Source organism: Carex rostrata, chromosome 12 (genome assembly GCF_964058835.1).
Source record: "Carex rostrata chromosome 12, lpCarRost1.2, whole genome shotgun sequence".
Classification (NCBI taxonomy): Eukaryota; Viridiplantae; Streptophyta; class Magnoliopsida; order Poales; family Cyperaceae; genus Carex; species Carex rostrata.
Genome location: NC_135929.1, coordinates 2,561,835 through 2,588,582, shown reverse-complemented (window position 1 = coordinate 2,588,582; position 26,748 = coordinate 2,561,835). Strand labels below are relative to the sequence as shown.

Genomic DNA, 26,748 nt, shown 5'->3' with positions numbered 1-26,748 from the left:
AAAATTTACTCTCGGATTAATCCAAAATTCGTCCAAAATGAATTTCTCAGTTTAAATTAGTAACTGTATATTTCAAAAAAAGTAAAAAAAAGTAAAAAAAAAGTAAAAAAAATTGGTAACTGTATATTATTTATGTATATGTATATGTGTATGTGTATGTGTATTTTTCTATAATTTTAAATTTCATATTTGATTTACAAAAATTTTTGGTGTAAATTTGATAAATCTAAATACGAATTTCCATGTATATTTTCAATAGAAAAAAAAAATTGAAAATTTTCTGTTTTAAAAAAAAGTAAAAAAAAAAAAAAATGGGTTCGGTTAACGGTTCAGCGAACCAACGAATCCGGTTAACCGTTAACCGAACCCAAACCCTTGGTCCGCTAAACGGTTAACCGAACCAAGGGTTCGCTAAACGGTTAACCGAACCCTTGGTCCGCTAAACCGTTAACCGAACCTAGGGTCCGGTTAACCGTTTAGCGGTTTGGGTACTTTTAAAATTTGAAATGCGGTTCGGTTGATTTTTGAAATTCAATTTAATTTTTGGATAAAAATAAAAAAATCGGATACCTATCTATATCAGCTTTCTTAATATAGTTCTTATAAAGGGCTGAGCAAGCTTCGTGAGCCCAATATTTTTCATGATAATTATCTTCTATTGTGTGAAAGTAGAAAAAAAAATGGATGCAATCAGAACCGTTCATCTCCATCATAAGTCGGGACCGTGAATTCTGTTGCATAATTTCTAACCAACTAGGCGTGATTTAATGGTTTTTTTTATTTTATTAAAGTTGTACTGTGTACATCTCAGCAAGAAAAAAAGCTTCTTTTCAACCAAATTAAGTGAAAGAAACATAATTTACTGAAAAATTTATTGGTAGGAAATAAAATAATAATAATAATTAAAAATGAGAAAGATATTGTAGGAGTTTTAAAAATGGAATGGCCTTCCCATTTTTTAAATTCCTACATTACCATTACCATTTTTATTATTTATTTTTTTATTTCTCATCAACAAAAGTTTCGGTAATTTGTAGGGTAATAACTAAATATTTAAACTACAGATAAGCGTCTTAGAGCATCTTCATCCCTGAAACTCTTTGAGTTTCTAATCTGATGTGGCAGTTTCTAAACCAATTTCAAGGATGCAGATGGGTTTCTTATTTAGCAACTTTGCTCCAAAGTTTCTTAATAAGAAACTGTTTATAAACTCTGATGTGGTCAAATAATTTGCTGAAATTCTTTTCTCTTGTAATTTATTTGCTGATGTGGCAATTAAGAAACTCTAATTTTAGTTTCAGAGATGTGGAGGTTTAGAAATGATAAGCCGAAATTGTATCTATTGAAACCTAGGGTTTGTTATGTAAATTAAGCCAAGTTTTGATTAAATTAGGTTTAATTAGGTTAGAAGTGTCCAAAAGTTCAAGTTACTGCCCTAGTTATGTTTGTTTTACAGGTAATCAAGTGTTTGGAGCTTAATGAAGCAAAACGGGTGAGTTAGCACGAAGATTGGAGCTTCTACCAACATTCATTGCGGCCTGCAACCAAACAAGTCAAAGTTTTCATTTCTGCACCTTTCTTGCGGCCCGCAGGAACTTTATTGCGGCCCGCAATGACCTCTCCAGATTTTTCTACGCAGTCTGTTAACTGCCTCCATGCACTGCGGCCCACAATGAATGTATTGCGGCCCGCAATTAGGTCGGTTCAGAGCCCGAATTTGCTATTTTTGGTTGGTTATTTCTAGGTTTTAGAGGGGGTATAAAAAGGGAACTTGTAGAACAGATTGAACACGTTTTTTTTAGGCAGAATTTCTAGTTTTAAACAAGGAAAAGCAAAGAGGAAAGCAAGAAGAGAGAAGAAGGAGGAGAGAGCAAAAATCGATCAACCGGTTTTATTGTTTTCTTTCCTTTGGAACTCTTTTATTCTTTTGATTTGATTTGTATCTTAGCCATGGCTGGCTAAGGGCTTTTCTAGGGTTGATTAGGGTTGTACTTGAAACTTTTGTTACGATTTAGTTGGTTTTATTTTATATATTCTTGTTCTTTGTTATGATCTATTCTTTATTTTAATTGATTGTGAGGACTTAATCGAAATTGCATGAAACCCTAGGATTTGGTATTTACAATTGAGAAATTGAATATTAGGTCCAGACCATAAGGAATAGAGTATTTGATAGGCTAAGTACCGAGAGGTGACGCTTGTCTTATACGGGCTTCACCCAATAGTTTAGAAAATTGTGCCAAGTACCGAGAGGTGAAAGATAGTTTTCTAGATCAATTGGGACAGTAAGAACTTAATGATTTTAGATTAGAGTAGCCAAGTACCGAGAGGTGACGTTTATTCTAATTTAAATATGGTATTAATATAGAGATATCCCTTTGTACCTACAACACCCAACTGTGCCTTCATAACTAAAAGAACAAATTTAATAAACCAATTAGTCATAACACTAGTGGATAGGAACCCTAAGAAACCCTAATTTCTCATACTTGTTAAAAACTCAGATTTTGCTTTAAGACTTTGGTTTAATTCATTTTAATCAAAACCAAACCAACCTTTGAACAAACAAAAACCTTTTTACTTTCTTTTACTAAATTAAATTGTTAGGTTAGAATTAATATTCCAACTTGTCCCTGTGGAGACGATCCCTAAGTACTACTTGACAAGGTTGTACACTTGCAACCGAATTGAGCGTAAATTAGGATTTATTACTTGTATTGTAATATACCACATCAAGAAACTTTCAGAGACAAAATTTCTTAAAATTAGTTAACAGTTATTTAGAAACTTCAAGAGTTTCACGGATATAGATGCTCTATCAGATCCATCTTGGTATGTAAACTTTATAGAAAACCAATTGTAAGAATATCACCTAAGACTATGTAAACTATTTAATCTTGTAAAAAGTTACAATAATGTCTCCTAAGACTTTGTAATTACTAGTTTCACAGAAGAAAAATAGTAATTATAAAATTATTAATCTTAAAAATTAATTATTTTTCCATATCAGAATAAAATATTCTGAAATTGATGTTAAAAATTACTAAATTATTAATATGATAAATAAATTCAGTTTGCTCTTAGCAGGACCTTGTTAGCATGGTAGGTGCAAATATTCCCTGCCTCATTTAGAAGAGGATTTTTATAGAGGATGGATTATGTGATGCCAGAAGAGCATAGGTTGCAAATTTTTAGTAATGCATATCACATGCACAGCTTAGACTTGAGTGCATGATCTAACTTGATTGTGACCTCATCTTCTCCAACAACTATGAGCCGTTGATTACGCATAATAAGAAACCTTTATAGAATTGCATTTCTTGCTACCTATGATTCTGTCTTGATAAGACTGTTGTTCTAGAACTGCACACGGCAATTCTTAACACATGACATCAAAAATTAATTACACAAAGCAAAATATAAAAAAAATATAAAAAAAATAAGATGAGAGAAATAGTGAATGCAAAACCCCCAAGACTAAAGCAAGAACCATTCACAACAGCAGAACAGTCAATTACACCCGGTCAAATCAAGATTCTACTATAACTTTAACACTAAAAATTTACCTTTCTTACCAACAGAAGAAGATTAAAAAGGGGAAAAAAAAAGGGCGGGGTAGAGGTGGGGGTGGGGGGAGGTGGATCCAAGTACCCAACCAACAATCAGCACTATCCTTTTCAAACAGTTACATTTGATCAGACACCGGCTTTCTCTCATAGAAAACAGGTCAAGGTGCAGATTTCACATTAGGTTTCGGTGAGTGACGGTATGGTGAGGCAAGGGGCCCGTTTGACAGGCTTCTCATAGGGAGGTGGTGTCCATTTCTAGTGAGAGAATTCTGGCTCTTCAGCCCATTGAAGCTTGCCGCACGCTCAGCTTGCATGGACTGAAAGAAGTATGAACTGGAGGCCATGTCTTTCAAGTTAAGTAAAGGTTTTAGAGCCTCTACTACCTGGCTCATAAGAGGTCTGGCTTTGGGGTCACGGCTGAGACAGGCATGCGCCAGCTGAGCAGCCTTCTGGGCACCTTTGATCGAGAAGTTCCCTTCAAGTCGGGGGTCGATCAGGCGGTAGAACCGACGTCGCTCACCTAGGTGTGGGCGGGCCCACTCAACCAGGTTGTGCTCTCCATTGGGCCGGTTCTTGTCCATTGATCGCCGTCCTGTCATCATCTCCAGTAGTACCACACCAAAGCTGTACACATCGCTCTTTGATGTGAGGTGGCCTAAAGAGAAAGGTCAGAATATAGTTAAAAACAAGGATATTATATACAAAGAGTAAAATTTCAGAAAGCCCCAGGAAAACATAAAAAAACATATGCACACAATTACCCTCCCCCAATCTCTTCAGAAATATACATAGCGGTTGCTCAGCTGATAACACTATAACATCTGGTTTATACCTAATAGTCACACCTAGGTTGAGCATATTTAGAAGGAAAAGAGAGGTATAGGAAGTGTGCTCTGCTAGGGCCATATTGGTAATTTTTTTAATTTCCAGGGTCCATGACAATTTTCATGTGTTCAAGTTATGTGAAATGGAAGCCACAAGACAAACAAAGTGGCCAGACAAATGTAACAAAACTTGTCATCTGTTTAGTACTTTAAATATAATTAATGAGGGATGGGGTGTATTAAAATCCTACTTCACAACTGTGGCTACTGAAGTCCAAACTCAACCTAAACATCTAGATGTGTCCCACACCATTTAGATGGGACGTATAACAAACTTGGTGCAATTTAAAATAGTTTAATCATCTATCAGTGATTTCAATATTCAATAATTCAGCTTTACTGCCATAAATGGATCCTCCAATTATTTCAAACTTTATACCCTACTTATCTAAGAAGTGGAGAACACATAGACGGCTTTGATTTTTCCATTTTGACAAACTTGATACCAGTTGTAAATAAGTCAGGCACCAATATCTCTATCTTAACGATAAATAAATGAAAGAAATAGCGGAAGTCGTACCAGTCATAACATACTCTGGAGCAGCATACCCATAAGTGCCCATGACACGCGTCGAAACATGAGTTTTATCCCCCTCGGGACCATCTTTAGCAAGACCAAAATCTGATAGCTTGGCATTATAATCCTTCAATGGTAACAGGAAAAATAATCAAGCATGGAAACAAGAAAAAAAAAAAATCAAGTATGGACACAAAAATAATGATAAATGCTGCAAGTTTTAAATGCCTATACCGTGTCCAGGAGAATATTAGAAGTCTTGAAGTCACGATATATAACTGGCCTCTCAGCTTCTTCATGGAGGAATGCTAAACCTTTGGCTGCACCTAGTGCAATTTTCATTCGAATTCCCCAAGGTAGAGGCAGGGACCCTGTTTTATACAAAATCGTGCATTCAACTTTCAGAATATTATCTTAAACATAATGCAAGTGAAGTATTAATGTAAAAATTCATAGAAAAAAAAATATGTATTTTTCTCTATAAAGGAGAATAGACAAATATGTTCTTTAGATTTGATGACACAAAGAGTTGTATAAATAATGAATGATACCAAACAAAAGTTGTGCTACAGATTGCAAGGAGGAAATACACATGGAACCCTGCAAAATGTTATATTCATGAATACTGAGAAATATCATGTACCCCAGTATATGTTATACACCCCTTTAGTTCCTCATTTCACTTCAAATTTTAAACCTGCTTCATTTTATTATTTACACACTGAGTAACTAATTAGAAGCGTAACTGTTTTGAAGAAAACAGAAGGGGTGTAGGTATGAAATTTGCACTAAGCAAGTGCTTACATGATATTTCACATTTTGCAAAAATTTACTTCGACACATCCTTCTGGGGCACCACCCATGAAACTACTCCAACTTCTAGAGTAGAGGTGTTTATAACTAGCACGAAGTTTTAATGGCTTCACTAAGTGTGCAAAGTATACATGAGAGATAGAGGTGTAAATATGAAATTAGAAGTATGATAGTTTTGAAGAAACAAGGAAAGGTGTAATATAAAATAACACTTAAGGAGGTGCATAAAACATGTTCCCAATTCGCAAAAATATATTTCGACGCTACTTTGTTGAACACGCATGAAGCTAGTCCAAATTCTAAGTAGACAATTTACAGTTAGTAGACTTTTAATGGAGAGAGAGAGAGAGAGAGAAAGTACGTACTTCTAAAAAGGTGATTTTCTAAGCTGCCACGAGGCATGAACTCGTACACCAACAGCCTTTGGTCATCCTCAATGCAATATCCAATAAGCTTCACCAAATTTTGATGCAGCAGGTTTCCCAAGAAATTCACTTCCGCCTACATACACATTCAAAACAAATTTCATGAGTACATCTATGGTAACTAAGAACAAAAACTACAACCCCTAAATGCTATCAAGTATGAAAAAAAAAGAGATCTCCAACCCACAACCCCTGTCAAAATCCCTTATAAAAATAAAAGGAACACCTGAAGTACAATTCTTCCTCTTTTCACATGTGTTTTGGTTGTTTTCCTAATTTTTAGTATAAAAAGAACCCTAAAAACATACCACCCACTCCTTGTGGCCTTGAAGCCCATCATGGTTGAGGGTTTTGACTGCGACAGTGAGACCCGTTCCTGGTTTGACTGGAGCAGTCCCATTCTCTTCAATCCAACCCTTGAATACACAGCCGAAGCCGCCTTCTCCAAGAAGACTCTCTGGTCTAAAGTTACGCGTCGCCGACTTGAGTTCCTGGAATGTGAACTTACGCAGCTGAGAGGCAACCTTGAGTTCCTCACCGACTTTGGAAGAGGAGATGCTGTCAGTGTTGCTGGTGGTGGTTGTGGTTGAGCCCGAAACCACCATTAGTCCCTGTTTGGCTGCTGAATCACGAGCCTCATGACTGCTCCCTTCATTTATCGATTTGCTTTCTGGAAGACGGCAACAAATAAGTTATTGTCAAATACAACAAAAGTTTTCAGAATATATCATCACAATCAATATTGGATCCCCCAACAGAGAATATATAAAATTTTCAGAATCAGTTGCTAAACAGAAACACAATTGTGAAGCTCTCTCGGAGTTTGATAGTCAAGTTTGTGAAGATGATGTCATTAGGTTAACCTAAGCCTTTCATCCCAAATTCCTGCTCAGTAAAAATTAGTTGCATAAAAAAGACTATCCCATTAAAAAATAACACTCCTCCCCCTAATTCCTTCTCCTGAACCTAGGACAAATTTAATAATTTCAAGGGAAAGAAAATGATACTTAAAATTAAGACAACAGTTTTTAGTCTAATAGAAACTTATTTGATCAAATTTTACAATCCTCATGTATTCTACACTATAAAAAGAGAACACAAAGACTGAAACATGTTGTAGGTGTGCTACCTTACCTATTTCTAGCAGCCCAAGTCGGGTCCCACCATACAAATCCATGTTCAATTCAGCATAAGGTAATTTAAACTATCAAAAAGTACAAAATATCAAATCCAATAAATTCTGCACCAGATTAGAACATGGAGAAGAGACATTATAACCTTTAAGAAAAAAACTAACTACTTTTGATTTAAATATATCACGTGGGGCGGCATGGTGTATGCAATTACTAACAATAATACTCCCATCCAGTCATCTTTGTCCCAATCAATCACCGTCTTTTATCTTCCTTAAAACTATTCCAGAATTCCTACCAAATTACCTATCAAATATAATTCTCTGAATTTTCAAAGCATGAATTTTGAGATGAGAATGAACCTACCAATTAAAGCATTAAATGACTGAAAAAAGTTCCAAAAATGCTCTGTTATCATAAATTAACGAAGTAATCTACAAATTACCATGAAACAGCCTACTCTCCAAAATTGAACAGACCTGATTTTCTTTTAAACTGAAATCTAGCCAGATAACACGAAAAATAACAACGGTTAAACTCACCACATCGAGTGCTTGCACTGCTGATCGAAGTATCGACCTTGGATCTAGATGACATGCAACTTCCCATCAATGGAAACCTAATCCAGCAGCCAGGCTGTTCTTCTCTCTCCTCCACTTTTTTGACAGTTTTGTTCTTCTTTCCTGTGCTTTCCTTCGTTTTCCCTGCCCCGTCCCACGCCCCAATTTGCAACTCCTCTTGACCTAATCCCATCCTCTTAGCAAAAGAAACTCACGAAGATTTCAAACAGAAATGACTACAAACAGCGCGAGCTACTTGGGATAATCGCCACGCCAGATTCAAATTCAAAGCACATAATTCTGCAAATCCACCGCCGAATCTGAACTCAAGACTCAAACTTTACACCGAAATTTGAAAGCCTCGACCTTTTGCGTTGCCCAGGCAGTGAAGAATCTGAACTAAATCGAGTGGAGTATGCGACTTTGAAGAGCGATCGAGATTTCTCTCCGAAGGATCAAAATCCCCAGATTATCGACTCAAAAAGAGAACTTTTTTCTTGGGGGGTGGAATTGAAGGTGGGCCCAGTTGTACGGACTAGGGTTGGGGTAAAGTGAGGGTATAACCTGGGACCCAGCTGCCGGTGATAGAGGCAGCGCCGCCTAGCATTGCTGGTGGGTTTAAGGGGGAAAAGGGGCGTGAGAATAATACGGAGAGAGAAAAAGCGAGACAGACGAAGAGTGTGGGGATGGAGAAGAGGAAGAGAAAAGGCACGGGCAGGTTGGGCAGGTCAGATTTATCTACAGGCGGAGGTTTTATTCCCACTGAATTCTCACAAATGGCTGACGTGGCATCGATTTCTTCGAGTATAGAAAATGCTTTTGAGCTGATCGAATATGGAAATTTAATTGTTAAAGAAAGGAACCTTGAACTTTTTGAACTTTATTGAACAGCTCCTTGTGCATTATTTTTATTCAATGAACTTTTTTTAATTATTCACTTGATATTATTAAGTTATTACTTCCATAAAAAAATTGATACGTTCTTAATATGGAACTTGCCAGCTGGTAACAAATATGAAATTTGTAAAATATTTAAAAAAAAAAAATTCGATGCAAAGTTTGAGAAAAGTTCGATGTAAGATCATGACATTGTGAAGGGCTGCACGAACATTGTCACAATAAATCTTATAAATCTCTTCTTTTACAACGGTGTAAATTGAACAATGTAGAGGTTGTATTTTTCCGACATTTTGAAAATATGAATTTGTGTGATCATGTAACTATTAAATGCACAGTGGTGTCATTTGACCGACTTTATTAATATTATATTAAGTAGCATGCCTTATATATATTACAGATATTTAAAAAATAAATCTCTCCAAAATTGTTTCCACCGAAAAGTGTTAGCTCCGTCGTATGTTTTTTTAAAGATTATTTCACTCGATATTGTTTAGTTTTTGTTTTCATAAAAAAATATATGTTGTTATTATAGAACTTGCAAGTTAGTAAAAAAGTACGAAATTTTGATAATTATCCGACAAGGTCAGAATTTATTGATTCGTATAAAAATTTAAAAATTTCAATGCAATGTCTGAGAAAATTCGTGTAAGATCACAACATGGGCACAGAAATTGAACATGGGCACAGAAATTGAACTGATTTTTACTGTTATGTGGGGAAAAAAAAATTCAGTTGAACTGAATTTTTATTTTCTCACAGAAATAATAAAAATGCCGAACAAGCCCTAAAAATAATATTTTTCTAACACTTTAGAAATATAAATTTGTGTCCTGCACAGTAAGTTCAATTGACCCACTTCATTAAACTTTATTAAATAGCACGAATTTTAGATATATTTTATAGAGATTTAGTAAATCTCTCCAAAACTTTTTCCACCAAAAAGTGTTAGCTCCGTTATATGATCTTTTTAAATTACTTCACTCGATTTTATTAAGTTTTTTTACTTTCCTAAATATTAATATGTTAAAATGGCTCCTGCATAATATTTAGTAATTATCCAATGAGATCATAATTTATTGATCAATAAAAAAAAAAATTAATTCCAATGCAATATTTGAAAAAAAAAAAATCAATATAAAATTACAGCATCATAAATGGTTGCATAAAGATTATCACGATACATCCGTAACATCCTACGATTTTTATTAGTGGTAATTTGAACGAACTTAAGGTGATATTTATTTAACATTCTTGAAAAATAAAATTTATGTGGAAAGTGACAAATCTGATCAATTTATCCCCACTCACTTCATTAAAACCGTGCTAAATAGCATTAATTTATAATATATATTTTACAGAGATTTTATACATCTCTCCAGTATTTGATTCTCTTTTCTTGTTTATCTTGATCAGAGTCTTTATGTTTTTACCGAAATTTTTATTTATACCATTTAAAAAAATAAACTAAACAACAATAATTTCTGAGTATTTTCATTTTCACTGCATTCTTAGTTTCAAACTGAAAATAGCTTTTTGATATTTCAAACTGAGAACTGTATAATCAATTTATGTCATCATTTTGAAACTGTGGACACCCACAATCTGTCTGCAGCTTCAAACTGAGGATGTGGTGAAAATGTAATTACTCAGAAATAATTGTGGTTATTTGGTTTATAATTTCTTTAAAGATGGTATAAATAGATTTTTCAATGTTTTTTCTCTGCTGTATTTTTACCTTAAAGTGCGTTTAACGCGTCTGAAATGTAATGTAAATTCTAAAGATAACACAACTCTTCTGCGATCGCTCTATAAATATTATTATGCACCTTACTATGTTATCCTCTATTAAAGAGAGTTTAAACATTTCAAAATATATATTTATTTTTATTTATTTCTAAACTTACTACATGTAAAATTGATTTATAAAATCGTATGATTTTATAATTCAGCATTTTTAACAAACATTTATTTTTATCAATGTTTAACTCACATTGATTTAATACGTCATAGATGAATTAAACATCAATCGCCTCATTTGAGTTTGAAATACAACATATTCACATTGATTTAAGATTCCTAAATCTTACTAAAAATTTCAAAGATAATTCATTCGCCTCTTGGGGAACCGAATCGTCTGCCCACTTGGGGGCAGGAAATTCCTGCCCCCAGAGTCACTGCAGAGTGGGCCCCCATTTAATTCTAAACCCAAAATTATTTTAACCCTAAACCCTTTAACAGTAACCGGGCCCACCCTGCAGTGACTCTGGGGACAGGAAATCTGATTCCGCCTCTTGGCATGATGCAAACGGTGCACCATTTGGTCATTGATGACGATGTGACACTAAAAATAATTGATAATCGGTGCGCATCATTTTCTTAACAAGTGCAATAATTTTAAAAAATATTTGAAAGGAATACTTGAAAAAACTAACTGAAACAAGGTCTAAGGGTAATTATCTGTCAAATAATAGTTTTTTTTTATTATGATAACCTTTCCACAAATAAAAACCAACAGTGCATTGACACGTTTGATATATGTAGATCTCAGTAGAAATGACAAGTGCAAAAAACGGCGCCACAAAAGAAAGCGTGAAATTCATAATTTTTTTTCGGTAAAAAGGAAAGTGTGAAAGTTCGGGCAGGAGGAACTTTTAGCAAGGACCGAGGAATTGGTTTCCTCTGAGATATCTCAAACTTTGCGTGACTTTATGGAAATTCCCAACCGTTTAAATACGTTCTACACGAATCTCAAAGCACACGTAATACTGACCCCCTACATCACCCCGAATAGGCACCGGACACGTCGGTCACGCAAAAGTTGACATATCTCAGAGGATACACACTCAGACCGAGGGAGCTCGCAAAGGCCCACTAACACGAGTACACCGTACACGCATAATTTTTAATATGCGTTACAAATCACGACCGTTCGTTTCGGAAAGGACGGTGTATCCATTGGAGCAGCGTACGAGAGTCTGTGGGGTCATGGTATGGATCCCCTAGAATATTCGGTAGAATCAACTGTACAATAATACAAGTGACTGGGAATAAATTTGAACCTTATATATATAGTTTGTTTATAATTTATTTTCTAAGAAAATTTCATAAGCAAGAACTGTGTATAATCTTTTGAGATTTCGATTTATTTTAAGGACCTTAAAATGGACCAAGCTCATGCAAAAGGAACAAATAAAACAAATTTCTAAAAATGAAAATCATATGTGCAACAATTATTGTTGGTTTAAACTATTTGAGACTATTAACATTTTTTCATCTAATAAATTGAAAAAAAGAAGTGAAAGAGAGAAATAAAATTATGTCCAAATTTCAAAACTAAAAAATTTGCGCACGGTAGATGCAGACTGCTGTATTAGTTTACATATATCATTACAAACTAAACTATAACCAGAGATAAAAGAAGGCATAGAAGAAAGGACTTTATCTCTTCGTAAATTTTTTTTCTTTACATTAATATCTTTTAAAAATTATTGTTAATCTCCTTCACAGAATGAAATGACATGACACTTATTCATCCAACTCTCTTAATCTCAATTTTATGATTTCATATCATGACAAAAAAAATAGTTTTAAAAAGCTATCAATTGTGTAGTTTGTTCTTCTGACTTAAAATTCTAAACAATCAAATAGACAAAGGATTGTAGATTCGCTGACAGAGACAGAAAAGTCGTCCGTTACACTTGTACGGTCGGAGTATGCGGTGTTTCCGAATGTACATAAATGCTCTATTTTTTTAACTTAAAATTTTATATTTGTATTCTGACCGGGTAGCCGTATACAACAGTCTTTAATTATTTGTTTTTTTTTTTACATGACTTTAATTATTTGTTACTTCTACAAATCTACCCTTATAACTCTCTGAAATCGAATTGAATTTCTTCTCAGACCAGGCTAATAATTGCATGAGTTTCTGTTACGATTTTCTAGCAAATCTTTTACTAAATCTTTAGCAAATTTTTCACGGATAATTTGGCAATTTTTTTTTTTTTTTTTTTTTTTTTTGCATTATATGCTTGATGAATTTTTTTTCATAGCTAGAATAAATTTGTATTCCTAATAGAAAAAAAAATTAGGATACTTGTTCAGCATATGCTTGATTAATACTATTTACAGAGTTAGGCTGGGGTGCTATGGATAGCATAGTGGCCTCTATGCTACGGCTCAATATTCGAGTTTTCAAAATCCAAACGGTCGATCCGAACCGTTCATCTTATTCTCCATATTAATATCTGCTTGGAGACCAAATTTTATAATTTTCTGAATTTTTTTACTATTTATTAAGCCACTTTGAAAATCGCTAATCCAACGGTTTTACTGTTTTGTGCAGCCACCGTTGGATCAACAATTTTGTAAAATACTTAATAAATAGTAAAAAAAATTCATAAAATTATAAAATTTGGTCTCCAAGCAGATATTAATATGGAGAATAAGATAAACGGTTCGGATCGACCGTTTGGATTTTGAAAACTTGAATATTGAGCCGTAGCACGGGAGGCCACTATGCTATCCATAGCACCCCAGCCTAACTCTTATTTACAAGTTAAACGATGCACGTCATTAAATCTTAATTAGTATTATGTTAACTCGGTCATTCATTTTTTTTAATCTATTATGCGTCTCTTTATAGAGAGATTAGACAATTCAACATCTATATTGAAGTTACAATTCTTGCTCAATTAATTTTAATTAAAGGGTTAAGGATATGATTCACTGGGGCAACTGCTATTTTGGGATTTTGAAATTTCATGGAGATATGTAATTTGAATTAAATTTAGAGTTAAAATTAGTATAACTTTTTTGATTCGGATTAGTAATTAGATTAGAAGTGAGAGAACTAGAAATAACAAGCTATAGCATTGTATTTTATTTAGTATCTAATTGGCTAATAGGTTTGAATTCGATTCGTTACTTTTTTGCCCTCCTCTGATGAAAATCTTGAATCCGCCCATCTCGGTACGTACCACGACATTGAGCCCGCGGTTTTTATTCCTGCTCAATATTGAATATATCCGATGCTTTAAATTATTTTCACGGTATTGCTAGATTCATTTTTGTTCAATACAGTTCTTACCAAGGTTCTAAATAGCGTTTATAGCGACATAGCGGCGAGACAAAAAAAAACCTTTAGCAAATAGCGCAGCTATAGCGAAAGCTATTATACATAGCGTTTTTTTTTTTCTTTTCAAAAAATATATTTTATATTTCTACTAATAATAAACATTATCTAAAGTCCCATAAAAAACGCCAAATTGATTAAGAAGTTCAAATATTATCTCAGGACTAGAATTTGTTTTAATTTCTGAAGAGCCCAACGAACAATGCATGATACAAATAATTTAATTGATGCAGTCCAACGCACAATGTTCAAATTTATTGATATAGCTTCTTAAATTAAAAAAAAAGAGCTCATGTAATTTAATTTTGGTTTGGACTTTAAAGTTCATTTAAATTGTAAAATAATAATAATAAGTCCATGTAGCATAGCGGACCGCTATAGCGGTCGTATCTCAATTGGCACAATTTTACTCTGTAACTTAGTTTTTTAGATCCAAAACCGCTATAACTAACTATTTAGAACACTGGTTGTTACACATTTTTATATTGAAGCAACAACTGAATTTGTGGATCATATGTCAAAAAGATTTCCTAAGACTCGTAAATGATCAATGGATTGAATTTTGATCATATTCTAGCATATCGTAAATTTGAGTCCATTGAGATTTTACAAGATTCGGATGAATATCCATATCCAATAAAATCAGAAGATCCGTTGTCTTAAAATATTTTAAAATGTTATGAATCAGATATGGAATGTCTTAGTCGATTTATTTATAGCAAATTAACATGAGAACTAGGGTGTTGTTAAGATCATCAAGTTTTTTGGTGAACTCAAGTCTAAAATCTATCGAATCGGCTTCAAACGACGAATCTGAACCGTTGAAACCCGTCTACCGTACGAGTGATGTGTCTACATGTAAAAACATTTATTTTTAAAATTAATTTTGCATAGAGTCAAAGTGGTAAAAAAATTTCAAAAAAAATGAATGTATTAAAATTAATTTATTAACCTTCTAATTTTGACAGCTTGACTTTATACTAAATTAATTTGAATGTTTAAAATTTTCACACGTAGACACGTCATTTCTAAGGTATGCGGGTTTCAACAATTCGGATTTGTCATTTAAAGCAAATTCGATGGGTTTTAGACTTGAATTCACCGAGAAACTTGGTCAACTTAAAGAACACCCTAGTTCTACTCAATTAACATATATATTGTCTTTACAATGTAGAAATAGAAAATACTAACATAGCTCAATTAATTAAATCTCTCAGCATATACATAATATAGCTATATTGGAAGCATCTCAAAACGTATTTAATTTATTAGATTAATATTATTTATCAAATTTTAAACGGGTTTTGCATTCTGATCTTGTTATAACCAATTACAAATTCAACGAGCAGGATCGATCCTCCTTCAAAATTTACAGCAGATCCAATGAGTTACGTCTAAATTCTGAGATCTACAAATTGATCGGTTCATCCAATTTCGAATCGTTAATTGAATTGTGAATTCTACGTGCCACGGAAGAAATGATTGAACAAGCACCAAACCTAATCACTTGATAAAGTGATAAAACATGCATAACAAGAATGAGACACTTTTCGTAAGGATAAAAAGTGACTTTTTGCGACGGACTATCCTCATTGTTCAGTTTTTTTTTTTTGCAACGGACGGCCGTCATAAGTGCGTTTTTTCCCTCGCAAAAAGTGTCTACTTTCTTGTAGTGATGTATCAAATCTTGTAATTTTTATAGACGTGATATATGCATAAGTCTCGTCATTTCTATAGACGTGATATAAGTGTCGTCATTTTTATCGACCTATTTACATTAGAGTATGGTTAAAATGTATTATTGGTTTTGTGTTCCAATCATGTTCTATATTCTTATCTTTATTTTCAAAATTTCAAAAAGTCAATCTGAACGGTTCAACATGATCTTCGTATTATAATATATTTTGAAGGCCAATACTTTTTTGAAATTTGTTTACTATATTTTTAGATATGTACAAAATCACTATTTTCATATGGACCATTTAAGATAGTGATTTTGTATCTATCTAAAAAATAGTAAAGGAATTTCAAAATATATAAAATTTGGCCTCCAAACATATTTTAATACGAAAATCACGTTGAGCAGGTCGGATCAATTACCCGAATTTCAAAAACGGAGATAAGAATGTGAAGCATAATATAAGTACAAAATTAATAGTGTATTTTAACCCTACTCTTTACACTGTTAGATTTCAATATAGTTACTATATTTGTGACGATTGTTAATATTGTTCATATAATATTTTATTAAGTAATTTCTCATTATTATATTCAATATTTTATAAATGAGATTTCAATATACAGTTACAAGTCATGACAAACCAACATAGTGATGCCCATGTAGTATTATGCGTCTGCACAGACTGCATATGCAGTCTGCATGTAGTATGTGTCTACATGACCGCATGTAGGGGTGGAACTAAAAAAAATAGATAGCGCGAGGGCGAGAAAAAAATGTAAAAATGTATAATAAAGAACGGGGAATTTGAGCCCAAGTTCTTCCACAACCTAACGACTAACTTTAATCACTAGGTTACAAGTAAATATTTAATTTTATTTAAGGGGTGCTAAAGTATATAAAAACTTAAAGAAGAAGAAAATCCAATTAAATTTTAATATACATAATTAAAAAAAATTAGAATCATGAGGTGACTTATTTCTTTTTGAAGTGCACTAAGATCCGCTCATAACTGCATATATAGTCTGCATATAGGGCTGCATATTAAAATCCACATATATATAATTGCATGATATTTTAAGTGCAATAACAAACCATATATACGGTCCATGCAGATGTATTTAAAAACACTGAATATATATTCACACGTTTCTTTTGTTGGATGATTCAGACAACAACAATAGATTTATCTTTTTAGAGATTTGAGATGAAAATGCATGACTTATAGCTTTGGCAACCACTACAGCAAAAATTACTTTGAGATGAAAATGCATGACTTATAGCTTTGGCAACCACTACAGCAGAAATTACTTTCTGTGACTGGATTTCCGGTCACAGACCACAACACCGGTCGCTGATCCCCCGGTCGCAGATGCTATTCTGCTGACGTAAACGGTCGCTGAATGACGTCAGCCGGTCGTTGCTTGTTTTTGTTGACGTCAGAAAATAGTTTCAGCGACCAACATAACGGTCGCAGAAACTAATAAACCGGTCGCAGAAAGCGTTTTGTCAGTTTTTTAGGATTGTTTTGTTATTTAAATTTGCACCATTTAATAATTGGTACAACACGTACCAACATACAACATAAACATTGATACATACACATAATACAAGACATCGATACATAAAAAATAGATATAAACATAAATATCAAAAAACTGATAATATATCGATCAAACATAAACATCGAAATGTCAAGTAATATATCAATCTAAATGTCGCATAACATAAACAGATAATCTAATCAAGTACCATAAATAGATAATCTAAATGTCAAGATAACATCTGAACAAGATATAAATAACTAAACTAAACAGTACCATCGTCGCCATCATCCTCGTCATCATCCTCGTCATCCTGAGGAGCGGGAATCGAGACCGGCTGCGAGCCTGAACCTCCCTGTGAAGTTGTAAAAGGGTATTTTAGATAATTATGATTTAGGGTTTACATTTCACAATTAAAACATACTGAAATATTGAATTTCGTACCGGAGCTCTGAACCGAGCCTCCACTTGAGCCTCAATGCGAGCCTCCATCTTATCAAGTATCCGGGAAGATATCCTCTCAATATCTTCTTCTGTGAGATGCGTCGATGGCGGCATAGAAAAATATGACTGTGACGAGTGTGACCGAGCACTGCTAGACCCACCAGAGCGAAACATGCCTCTCGTCTTGCTTGAAACATTAAAAGTAAAATAATTAGTATTATCTGACAAAATTAAAAATAAATTTAAAATTTCAAAGAATATTTATTTTACCTAGAGCACCGAGACCGTAGTTATCGCCGTGGACATTCTGATCATCAACGCCCGTAGTGAACCACAGATCGGCGTCGTATCTGGGCCATGTCTCTTTATCCTTTCCATACTTGTCCTTCATAGCTTTCTCATATTTTAGCTGCAATTTTTGTAAAATATAACAATAATGTTACGTACAACATGAACCATAATATTTTATACAACAATTCGAAAGTACTATTACCTGTGCATTTTTAGCCTTACTACTAACGTATTCCCCAGTCTTCTTGTTCGTATGGGTAGGCTGAAACAGCTCATCGCTCCATCTGGGTTCGCGCCCTTGTGTTTGCTCATGTTAAGAATTTGAAAGACAATTTCATTTAAAAAAAGATTATCAAGGTTAGTTCGATTATATTCAATAAGAATGAAAATATATTAATTGAATGAAAAACAACTTACGAAGCGCTATTTGTAAACAAGTATGTTCACAGAGCCCGTCAAAGCCCCTGCACCAAAATCAATCTCACAATTTGAGCAATTCGACCATCTAAACCCTTGAACATGTCCGATTTTAATCTTCCTGCCAAACAAAAGGAATAAACTGCCAAACATGTCCGATTTTAATAAACCTGCCAAACCTCTTTAGAGCCTAAATTAGTACTGGTACAAAGTCCTTGTTCTCACAAAATTCAATCTTAAATAATAGTGGCTAAGAAACAATACATTAATAAAGCATTAAGCAAACAACCACATAAATCATAGGAACCCTCACAAATAAAAAACAAAAAACCAAACAAAAGGTGCAAGTACATCATATGGCTCAGCCCATATACGAAATCAGTACCATGTCGGCACCAAAATCAATCTCAAAATTTTGGGTAATTAACATCATAGAACACTCAACAAAGGGGCTTAGCAATCAATGCCTTCCGGAAAAATCAACAACCCGGCAAGGACATAAGCAAATCGCAACAACCAATTTATAACAAGTTTTGATTTAGATAATTACCCGAGAAATCTTGAACACACAACGAACAACTCAGGACAGCGGCTGGTTTCAAGGAACTAGAAAGCCTCGCCTCGCAACTGTCCCAAAATCAAAATAATATACCAATAAAAGAACTGAACTGGCACCGAATCAAAATAATAATACCATGTAATACTATACGCTCAAAATCAGAACTTGAGAGCCGAATTATACTCAAAATCAAATACTATACGCTCAAAATCAAATTAAAATTACCTTGATACAGTAGAGAGGCGGCACAGGCGATCCTTCTTCGCGCAGGCAGAGGCGACGGTCTGACAGTCTGGCACCGCCGATCCTTCTGCTCGTTTTACGGGGAGAGGAAGTGAGAAACGGAATGTAGTTTAGGGTTTAGGTAAGAGAATGGGCGGCGGCGGCGATTTTCGGTGGCTGGCGAGAGATGGGCTGGTGCGAGAGAACGAGGGGCTAGGGTTCTGTCGTCGACGGAGAGAGAAGGGTTTGAGCGCGCGGTTCTGTCGTCGATTTTCGACGCTGGCGCCTTATTTTTTTTTGGCGAAAAAAACTTTTAGCGACCGGCGTCTTCGCCGGTCGCAGATATGGTCGCTGAAAGTCATATTCGCTGTTGATTTCCGATTTTCTTTTTTTTTCGAAAAAAAATAACAATCTGCGACCGGCGTAAACACCGGTCGCTGATACCGGTCGCAGTAAAATAGTTCTGCTGTAGTGAACCCTTGATATTACGTTATTTTTATACTGATGAAAATGCAAAAATATTTATATACTGAATGAGCCTCGCAAGTTGAGATTCGAAATGAAATGCATGGATAAAAATAGATTGATAATATTATTTGACAAAAAAAAAAGATCTTCTCTGTTAATTAATTACATAAATGAATATGCACATTCTGAGATAAAATAAAAATAGTGCTGATCGATCATCGTTTCCATCGTTTCTTATTTTGCATGGGCTGAGATGAAAAAATGTCAAATTAATTATTAACCGCCTATAAATCAGGCATCTATAGTTTGATGCGATGCTCATTAAAGCTGGTTGTTGTATTATTAAATTATTTAGAGCTTGGTGGGTTCAGCCACTTTTATTTTCCTTGCTTGACTGTCACACACACACTAAATATGCAATTATTTTTCCTTTGAATGCATATCTAATCTAACATTTATGTCTTTTGAAATTATTATGAAGTGAACTGGAATTGCCAGCTTTCTAAATTATTATAATTCAGATAATTAAATTTACATTCTCACCATCCTTTACCTGATCTCCAATTTTTATTTAATGAAATATTTTATCTCCACTGAATTTTTTTCAGGATTTATTTTTGCTTAGAAATAAAATATTATTTTATGCTGAAGAGGTGAGGAATCAGATATATTGGTTTTCAAAAAATAGGTAAAACCAACTAATTATTACAGTGTCAACTTGAGAATATTACTTACACAGTTACACCAGAGCATTTCTACGGTGTAAGCAGCTCTTTGATTTTTTTTTTTACACCAGATTTTTTTCGTGCATCGAGTGGGAAAAAATTCCTTGCATCGGATTTTTTTTTTCTATGTTGTAAGCAATATGTCCATGTTTACACCGTAATAATTTTATGATGCTACATATTTTTCAAAAATCTCCCTAACTCTTTCCCTTTTTAGTAGAAAATAATATTTTATTTTAAAATAAAATAAATCCTTATTAATTTGCATTCAGTCGTTCTCCTTAAATTTTTAAATAAACCATAATCTCAAAAAAGATAAACCAAACCATTACGTTTCTTGAAAATTTTGAATTTTGACACGGCCGCATCTAGAGATGCGGCCACCTTTTTTTTTTTTTTTTTTTTCGTGCGGTAGTTCAATCTGAACGAAAAAAAGGAGTGGCCCTGGCCGCATCCCCTAGATGCGGCCCGAAAAAAGGTGGCCGCACCTACAGGATGCGGCCGTGTCAAAATTCTAATTTTTCAAAAATCGTGATTGTTTGATTTATCTTGTTTGGAAGTATAGTATATTTAAAAATTTCGTGTCGTTCTCGCTTAAATAATTATTGAGATTTTATGACCTTAATTAGTTAGTTTTATCCGTAGAATAACGTATTACCCAACAATTTTGGAAAAATAAATATTAACGGCGTTGTTTTCAACTTCTTGCAGTGCACGAATTATATGAATTTTTTTGAAAAATGATATTAATAGCGTCGTTTTAACTTCTCGAAGCGTACAAATTATATATTTTGACTCGATGTTTAAAGTATGCAGTAAAACCAAGTTGTCAATATGTTGTATCGAAAGTTGAAATCTCTTTTATTATTACTGTGTGTGAGGTATATTTGTCAAAGAGATCAAGCAGGTGCATTGATGAATATTAGAATATAGCAGTTCAAATGCACCGTTTTTTTTTCTATATGCGTGGAATTGTCTAATGTCAATGATTGGTTGGCAGAGATTCGGACCGGTTCTCTGACCGATGCAGAGTAGACTTTTGCAATATGTCCTTAAAAAATATTATTATTGCAGTACATATCAATTAATTATTGGCAAAGGCTTCTATGGACATAAGGACCTATTTGTAAAATGAACATATTTTTATTTTCAAAGTTCAAACAGTCGATCCGAACTGTTCATCTTATTTGTATAGACCGATGCAGAGTAGACTTATCTTATTTTCATCTTAATTGAAAATGAACATATTGTTAGACCGATGCAGAGTAGACTTTTGCAATATGCCCTTAAAAAATATTATTATCGCAGTAGATATCAATTAATTATTTGGTTTCTCAATTAAAAGTTGCTGATTTCGTTTAAATGAGGCTTTTTATTTCTATTTTAAAAAGAAATCCCCTTATTTGTATATTTCTATTTGTACTTCACATTTTCAGGAATATGCATTTTTCTTTGCTTTTATTTGATTATGTAAAAGTTACACTGTTTTTAACAATAATTTCTTTTTTTTTGTTGTATTAATTTATTATACTTGTTCGCTTGGATACATGATTTAGCAAAAGATTATCATAGTGCCTAGTGTTGTTTTCAAGCTTTGTTCTTTGAAAAGAAAAGTGTTTGAGATAATATTGAATTAGTCTTTATTGGTTATACAAATTCTTTTTTTTTTTTGTTGAAAACCCGTAGGCGATTGCATTGATCTAACAATTTACAAGGCAGCTATTATATAGGTTTCTTTGTTAAATTAAAAAACAAAGAGAGAATGAAAACCTATACATGCATTGAACTACTTGTAAAATCATCTAATTTGCTATGTTATAGTAGATATTGTAGGGTGGGACAAATTCACAATATCCTCAGCCGAACCCGAAAAATCGAGACAGATGAACAAAATAATGAGAGACAGAACTCTTGAACTGAGTCATCCACTCAAATGAAGCGAGGCAGGATGAACCGGGTTAGACGAGGGGTGGAGTGGGCGGGATGGCAGACGGGTGGCCAGTTGACTCTCAGAACGGCAATCTGAGCGATGTCTCCAAGGTTTTTGTGGAGTTCACAAGGAAGCGCTTATTTCTTGCTTACAAATTCTTTTATTAATTATTATGATTGTTGGGGTAAATTTAGAAAAGGACATTCAAACATTATTGACGTAATTTTAAAATCTATTAAAGAATGATTTTATTATGCTCGTAAAGACCACGCGACAAATATATTTAAATAACTCTAAAATTTCAAAATGAATATTATACACACATGCATAAAAAACTAAAATTATGCTAAATTTTTTTAGTAATTAATAAACTTTACAGAGGTCAATGTGCAATACAGATAAACAAATAATTTCAACTATGAGTTTATCCTACCGAATCTGTACAATTCAATGATTTACAAATGTTCAATTGAAAAATCAGCAGTTTGAATGATAAGACTAAATTTTTTAGAGAGAATTCAAACCCTCTCAAGTCTCAAGTTAGGTGGGCCTCCTTTTTCTTCTCTAATTACGTAGACACAACAGTAGTTTTTTTGAGTTGCATGATTGGCGGACTATGCCGCATCGCATCCTTCTTTGATGAGGAAAAGTCTTATTCTTTCCAAAATCGATGCCGCCCAGAGGAATGCATAGCCGAGAGGCACTATATCTAACCGACTGGGACAATCACCGCTCAAAGAGGAGAAGGAAGATGGCACTGAATCAAACCGGACCGAGACAGTCACCACTCAACCAAAAATGCACTGAATCAAACTGAACCGGGAACTGAATCAACCAGACCAAGACAGTCACCACTCAGAGAAGAGAAGAGGAAGGAGACTAACTCTTTACAATCTCGTCATCGGGATCAACCATAAAGTACGTACCATATTCACATATAGCTATTAAAGAATGATTTTATTATGCTCGTAAAGACCACGCGACAAATATATTTAAATGACTTTAAAATTTCAAAATGAATATACACACACGCATAAAAAAAAAACTAAAATTATGCTAGAAATTTTTAGTAATTAATAAACTTTACAGAGGGCAATGTGCAATACAGATAAACAAATAATTTCAACTATGAGTTTTTCCTACCGAATCTGTACAAATCAATGACTTACAACTGTTCAATTGAAAAATCAATAATTTTAATGACAAGACTAAAAGAATTAGAGAGAATTCAAACCCTCTCCAGTCTCAAGTTGGTAGAATTAAATGTGCAGATCCAATATATTAATGAGAGGAATTTGTTATCGTTTCCTGTGGTACTTTATTGCAATAGAATATCATAGCTTATTTCTTACCGCTTTTCATTCCATTGCTATTCGTTGCAGGGAATACTGTAAACTTTTTGCTATAACTATTTTTGACTAAGGAAAAAAAATCCTGATCCATATCATGTGCAGATGATGTAGATCGAACGGTACAGGACATCGTGTGAGAAGAGTGCTGAGAAGCTTGGATCTTTAACCAATGTTCTAATTTGTAGCACTGTTCCCTACGGGGCCGTTCGGCAACAAAGGATTAAGCCTCCTTAAGGCTTAATCCGCTTCCTTTAGCTTCCTTAGCCGCTTAATTCTACCGAATACCGGTTCTTTAGCGCGGATTAAGAACACCTCCTTTAGCTTCATTTTGCCCGGACTTTAAGGCACCCATACCCCTTCTTTTAGCTTCCTTAGCAAAATCCACGGATTAAGACAACCGAACATCGGTTCCTTAGCGCTCCTTAAGCTCTTAATCCTTTGTTGACGAACGACCCCTACGGGTGCAAACGGATTGGATATTATCCGACCGTATCTAAAAATTTAATACGGATATCCGATATCCGAATATCCGTGCGGATACGGATATGGTTTTAATTTTAATTATCTGTATTTGAATAGTAGATATATATTATATAATTTAATATGAATTATGAAAAAATTATGTTATTCACTATTATAAAAAAGCGGATATCCGTATCCGGTTAATATCTGATCCATCTAATATCCAATCCGTATCTGGAAAATAAAAACGGATAAGGATATGATTTTACCACTATCCGATCCGTTTGCATCCCTATTGTTCCCCCTTTTTTTAAAAAAAAGTTGACCACTGGTACCGATAATTAAATTAAAAAGTCTGTACAATATTTTTACCTTATTTTTTAATTATATATTGTAGGTCAAACCACTTAATATATTTTTAAATTTCTGTATATATTACAGAGTATTTTTTTTATTTTGTGGGTTTCAAATATATTATCTTTTATACGGGAGTCATGTACTTTTGTCACTAGACCAAAAACAGATTGTTAACACATCTACTTTATTAATTTATAAAATATAGTTTTCTACATAAATAAGTATACTAAATCTGTAATAGATCAAAAATCGTGGAGCACGGGGAGAGAGAGGAACATGAGACTATTCTCTAATAGTCAACACTAGAGATTGGAGTTAGATGACATGCATATAAGATATTATTAGAGGTCTCTAAACTGCTATCTGAAAGTGGGTAGAGTTAGGGGATAAAAAGGAGACAAATGTTTGCTCCAATGTATAAGATTGTAACTAAATTTTTTTATCAATATAATTGCTGGCAACAATTACCGTCACCCATATAAAGAAAAAAACGTAGAATCCCTCGAAACAAGAGACTGAAGACTCTGAGAGTGTGCTCCACAACTCAACTATTAATAGAAAGGAACGACAAGTCAGGTGAAATATGATGTGGTCGAATCTGATTGAGAAGTTTTATTTACTCCTAAATTGAAAAATTAGGGAGTGAAGACAAGGGGAGAAAAGTTTTTTTTTTTTTTTTTTTTTTGAGAAATTATGGGTTGGAGTCAAGCTACCTAATATACTTTCAAATCTTTACATATATTGCATATGATTTCTCCACTGTAGGTTTCGAACGCATGACATCTCACATGAGATCCGTGTGCCTTTATTACTAGATTAAAAACAAATTCTTAAAGAAAGAAAAGATGACATCTTTTTCTTCCATCATCTTTCTTTCTCTTCTCGCAATCGTTTTGTAATACGGTCTTATGATAATTACACTTGTAAAAAAATATTAAAATATTTTGTTGACAGTTACGGAAGACAAATTTGCCACTAGTCTATGTCATTAATTTAGTGCGCTTGAGAAAAAAAGGAGCATCTTTGTACCGGACAAATATGTTGTTCCATCTGTCATCTGTGGCACTAGAAGAATAAAAAAACAACTTGCTATCAACGAAAAGAAATAAATCCACAACTATTATTAGCATATAATTATTTAAATCAAGCCTCCCTCAACAGAGACATGAGACATCAGTGTTTTAATTTTAAATAATAGATAAATATCTTGCTTATCCTGTCCTCATCTGACAATGTCAGAACAATTGACACATTATTTATTATAATAAAGCAATTAAAAAAACAGGTCATTTTTTTTTTTTAACTATAACTCTATTATAATTTTTTAGGTTGGAAACCCTTTTCTCATTATTGAAGTAAATTATAATTTTTAAAATTCCAGTTGATCCAAAATATAATTTATTTTAGTAATCCCATTATTTGTTTGTAAATAAGCAGTATGGTTTGTTGCACGGTATTTTGGATAAACTGGAATTTACAAATCTCATGCTATCAATTTTTTTAATTTCCATTCTGTTAAAATCCTACGAGTTCCTTTAATTTTTGAATCTTTTTATGACTTGATTGTACTAACAGTAACAGATGATAGATTAAAGAAATCTCATCAAGATTCTAGACCGTTAGATTTCTCTGACATGCGTGCAAGACTGTGATGATCGGACGCATGAGATTTCTCCTTTATTTGTCGTTAAAGCTGTCCCGATGAAATAGTGTGATCTTTTCTGCCACGTGGCGGCCGATGAGTCGTCTGGGACTCTGGGCCCTGGGGACCAGTGTAGGGTATACAGATCGTTTCCGTTTAGAATCAAAATCTGTTATTCTTGTGTATAAACAAGTTTCTGCTATCTCTGTTTTTCTAAATTCAGTCATTGAATTGTTTTGAGATGCATGCACAGAATTTTTAAAAAAAAAGTTGTTTTGAGATTTGTTCCCCAAAAAATTGAATTGATGGATTCAAAAAAACAGAGATAGCAGGGTTACTGTTCACGGGAAGAGAATAACAGCGGATTTCATTCCACTCTACTGGAGGAGACGGTGTCACGATGATGTGTAGACTGGACGGTAACCTGAGCGTATGTGAATTCGACCGGACAGTCTGCTAATGAGAATGAGATCACCTGCTCCCCGGTGCAGGAATTTCCTACCTCCTCAGTCATTGCCGGGTGAAGTCGGTCACTTTTAATTTTTGAACTGGGGCCTACCAACAGTGACTCTGGGGACATGAATTTTCTGGACAGAGGATTCGGTCTCCTGCCAATGCTTATATGCATTCCAATATTTATGGGACGGTGATGCGTGCATGATTGAAAAGGATCTCAGCTATCTATCGTAGATCAAATAATAATTGTTTCTAAGATGCTATCC

At 33.9% G+C, this 26,748-nt stretch overlaps 1 protein-coding gene across 1 annotated transcript; it reads right to left on the bottom strand.

Annotated features, from left to right (window-relative positions):
• Positions 1–3,461: 3,461 nt before the first annotated feature.
• On the bottom strand, positions 3,462–8,626 carry LOC144562573 (serine/threonine-protein kinase PBL34-like). The gene is made up of 6 exons (XM_078311766.1): positions 7,884–8,626; positions 6,517–6,878; positions 6,149–6,284; positions 5,205–5,341; positions 4,974–5,097; positions 3,462–4,224 (listed from the first exon to the last, which is right to left on the bottom strand). The coding sequence occupies exons 1-6, from the start codon at positions 8,092–8,094 to the stop codon at positions 3,728–3,730; spliced, it is 1,467 nt and encodes a 488-aa protein (XP_078167892.1). The 5' UTR covers positions 8,095–8,626; the 3' UTR covers positions 3,462–3,727.
• Positions 8,627–26,748: the final 18,122 nt, after the last annotated feature.

Bases quoted from the DNA above. Each gene is read 5' to 3' on its own strand.
- LOC144562573 (XM_078311766.1), bottom strand. From the start codon at position 8,094: ATGGGATTAGGTCAAGAGGAGTTGCAAATTGGGGCGTGGGACGGGGCA. The intron at 6,879-7,883 runs GTGAGTTTAACC...GCCGTCTTCCAG, and splicing joins CAGTGCAAGCACTCGATGTG to AAAGCAAATCGATAAATGAA. The intron at 5,098-5,204 runs GTATAGGCATTT...TTACCATTGAAG, and splicing joins CTAATATTCTCCTGGACACG to GATTATAATGCCAAGCTATC.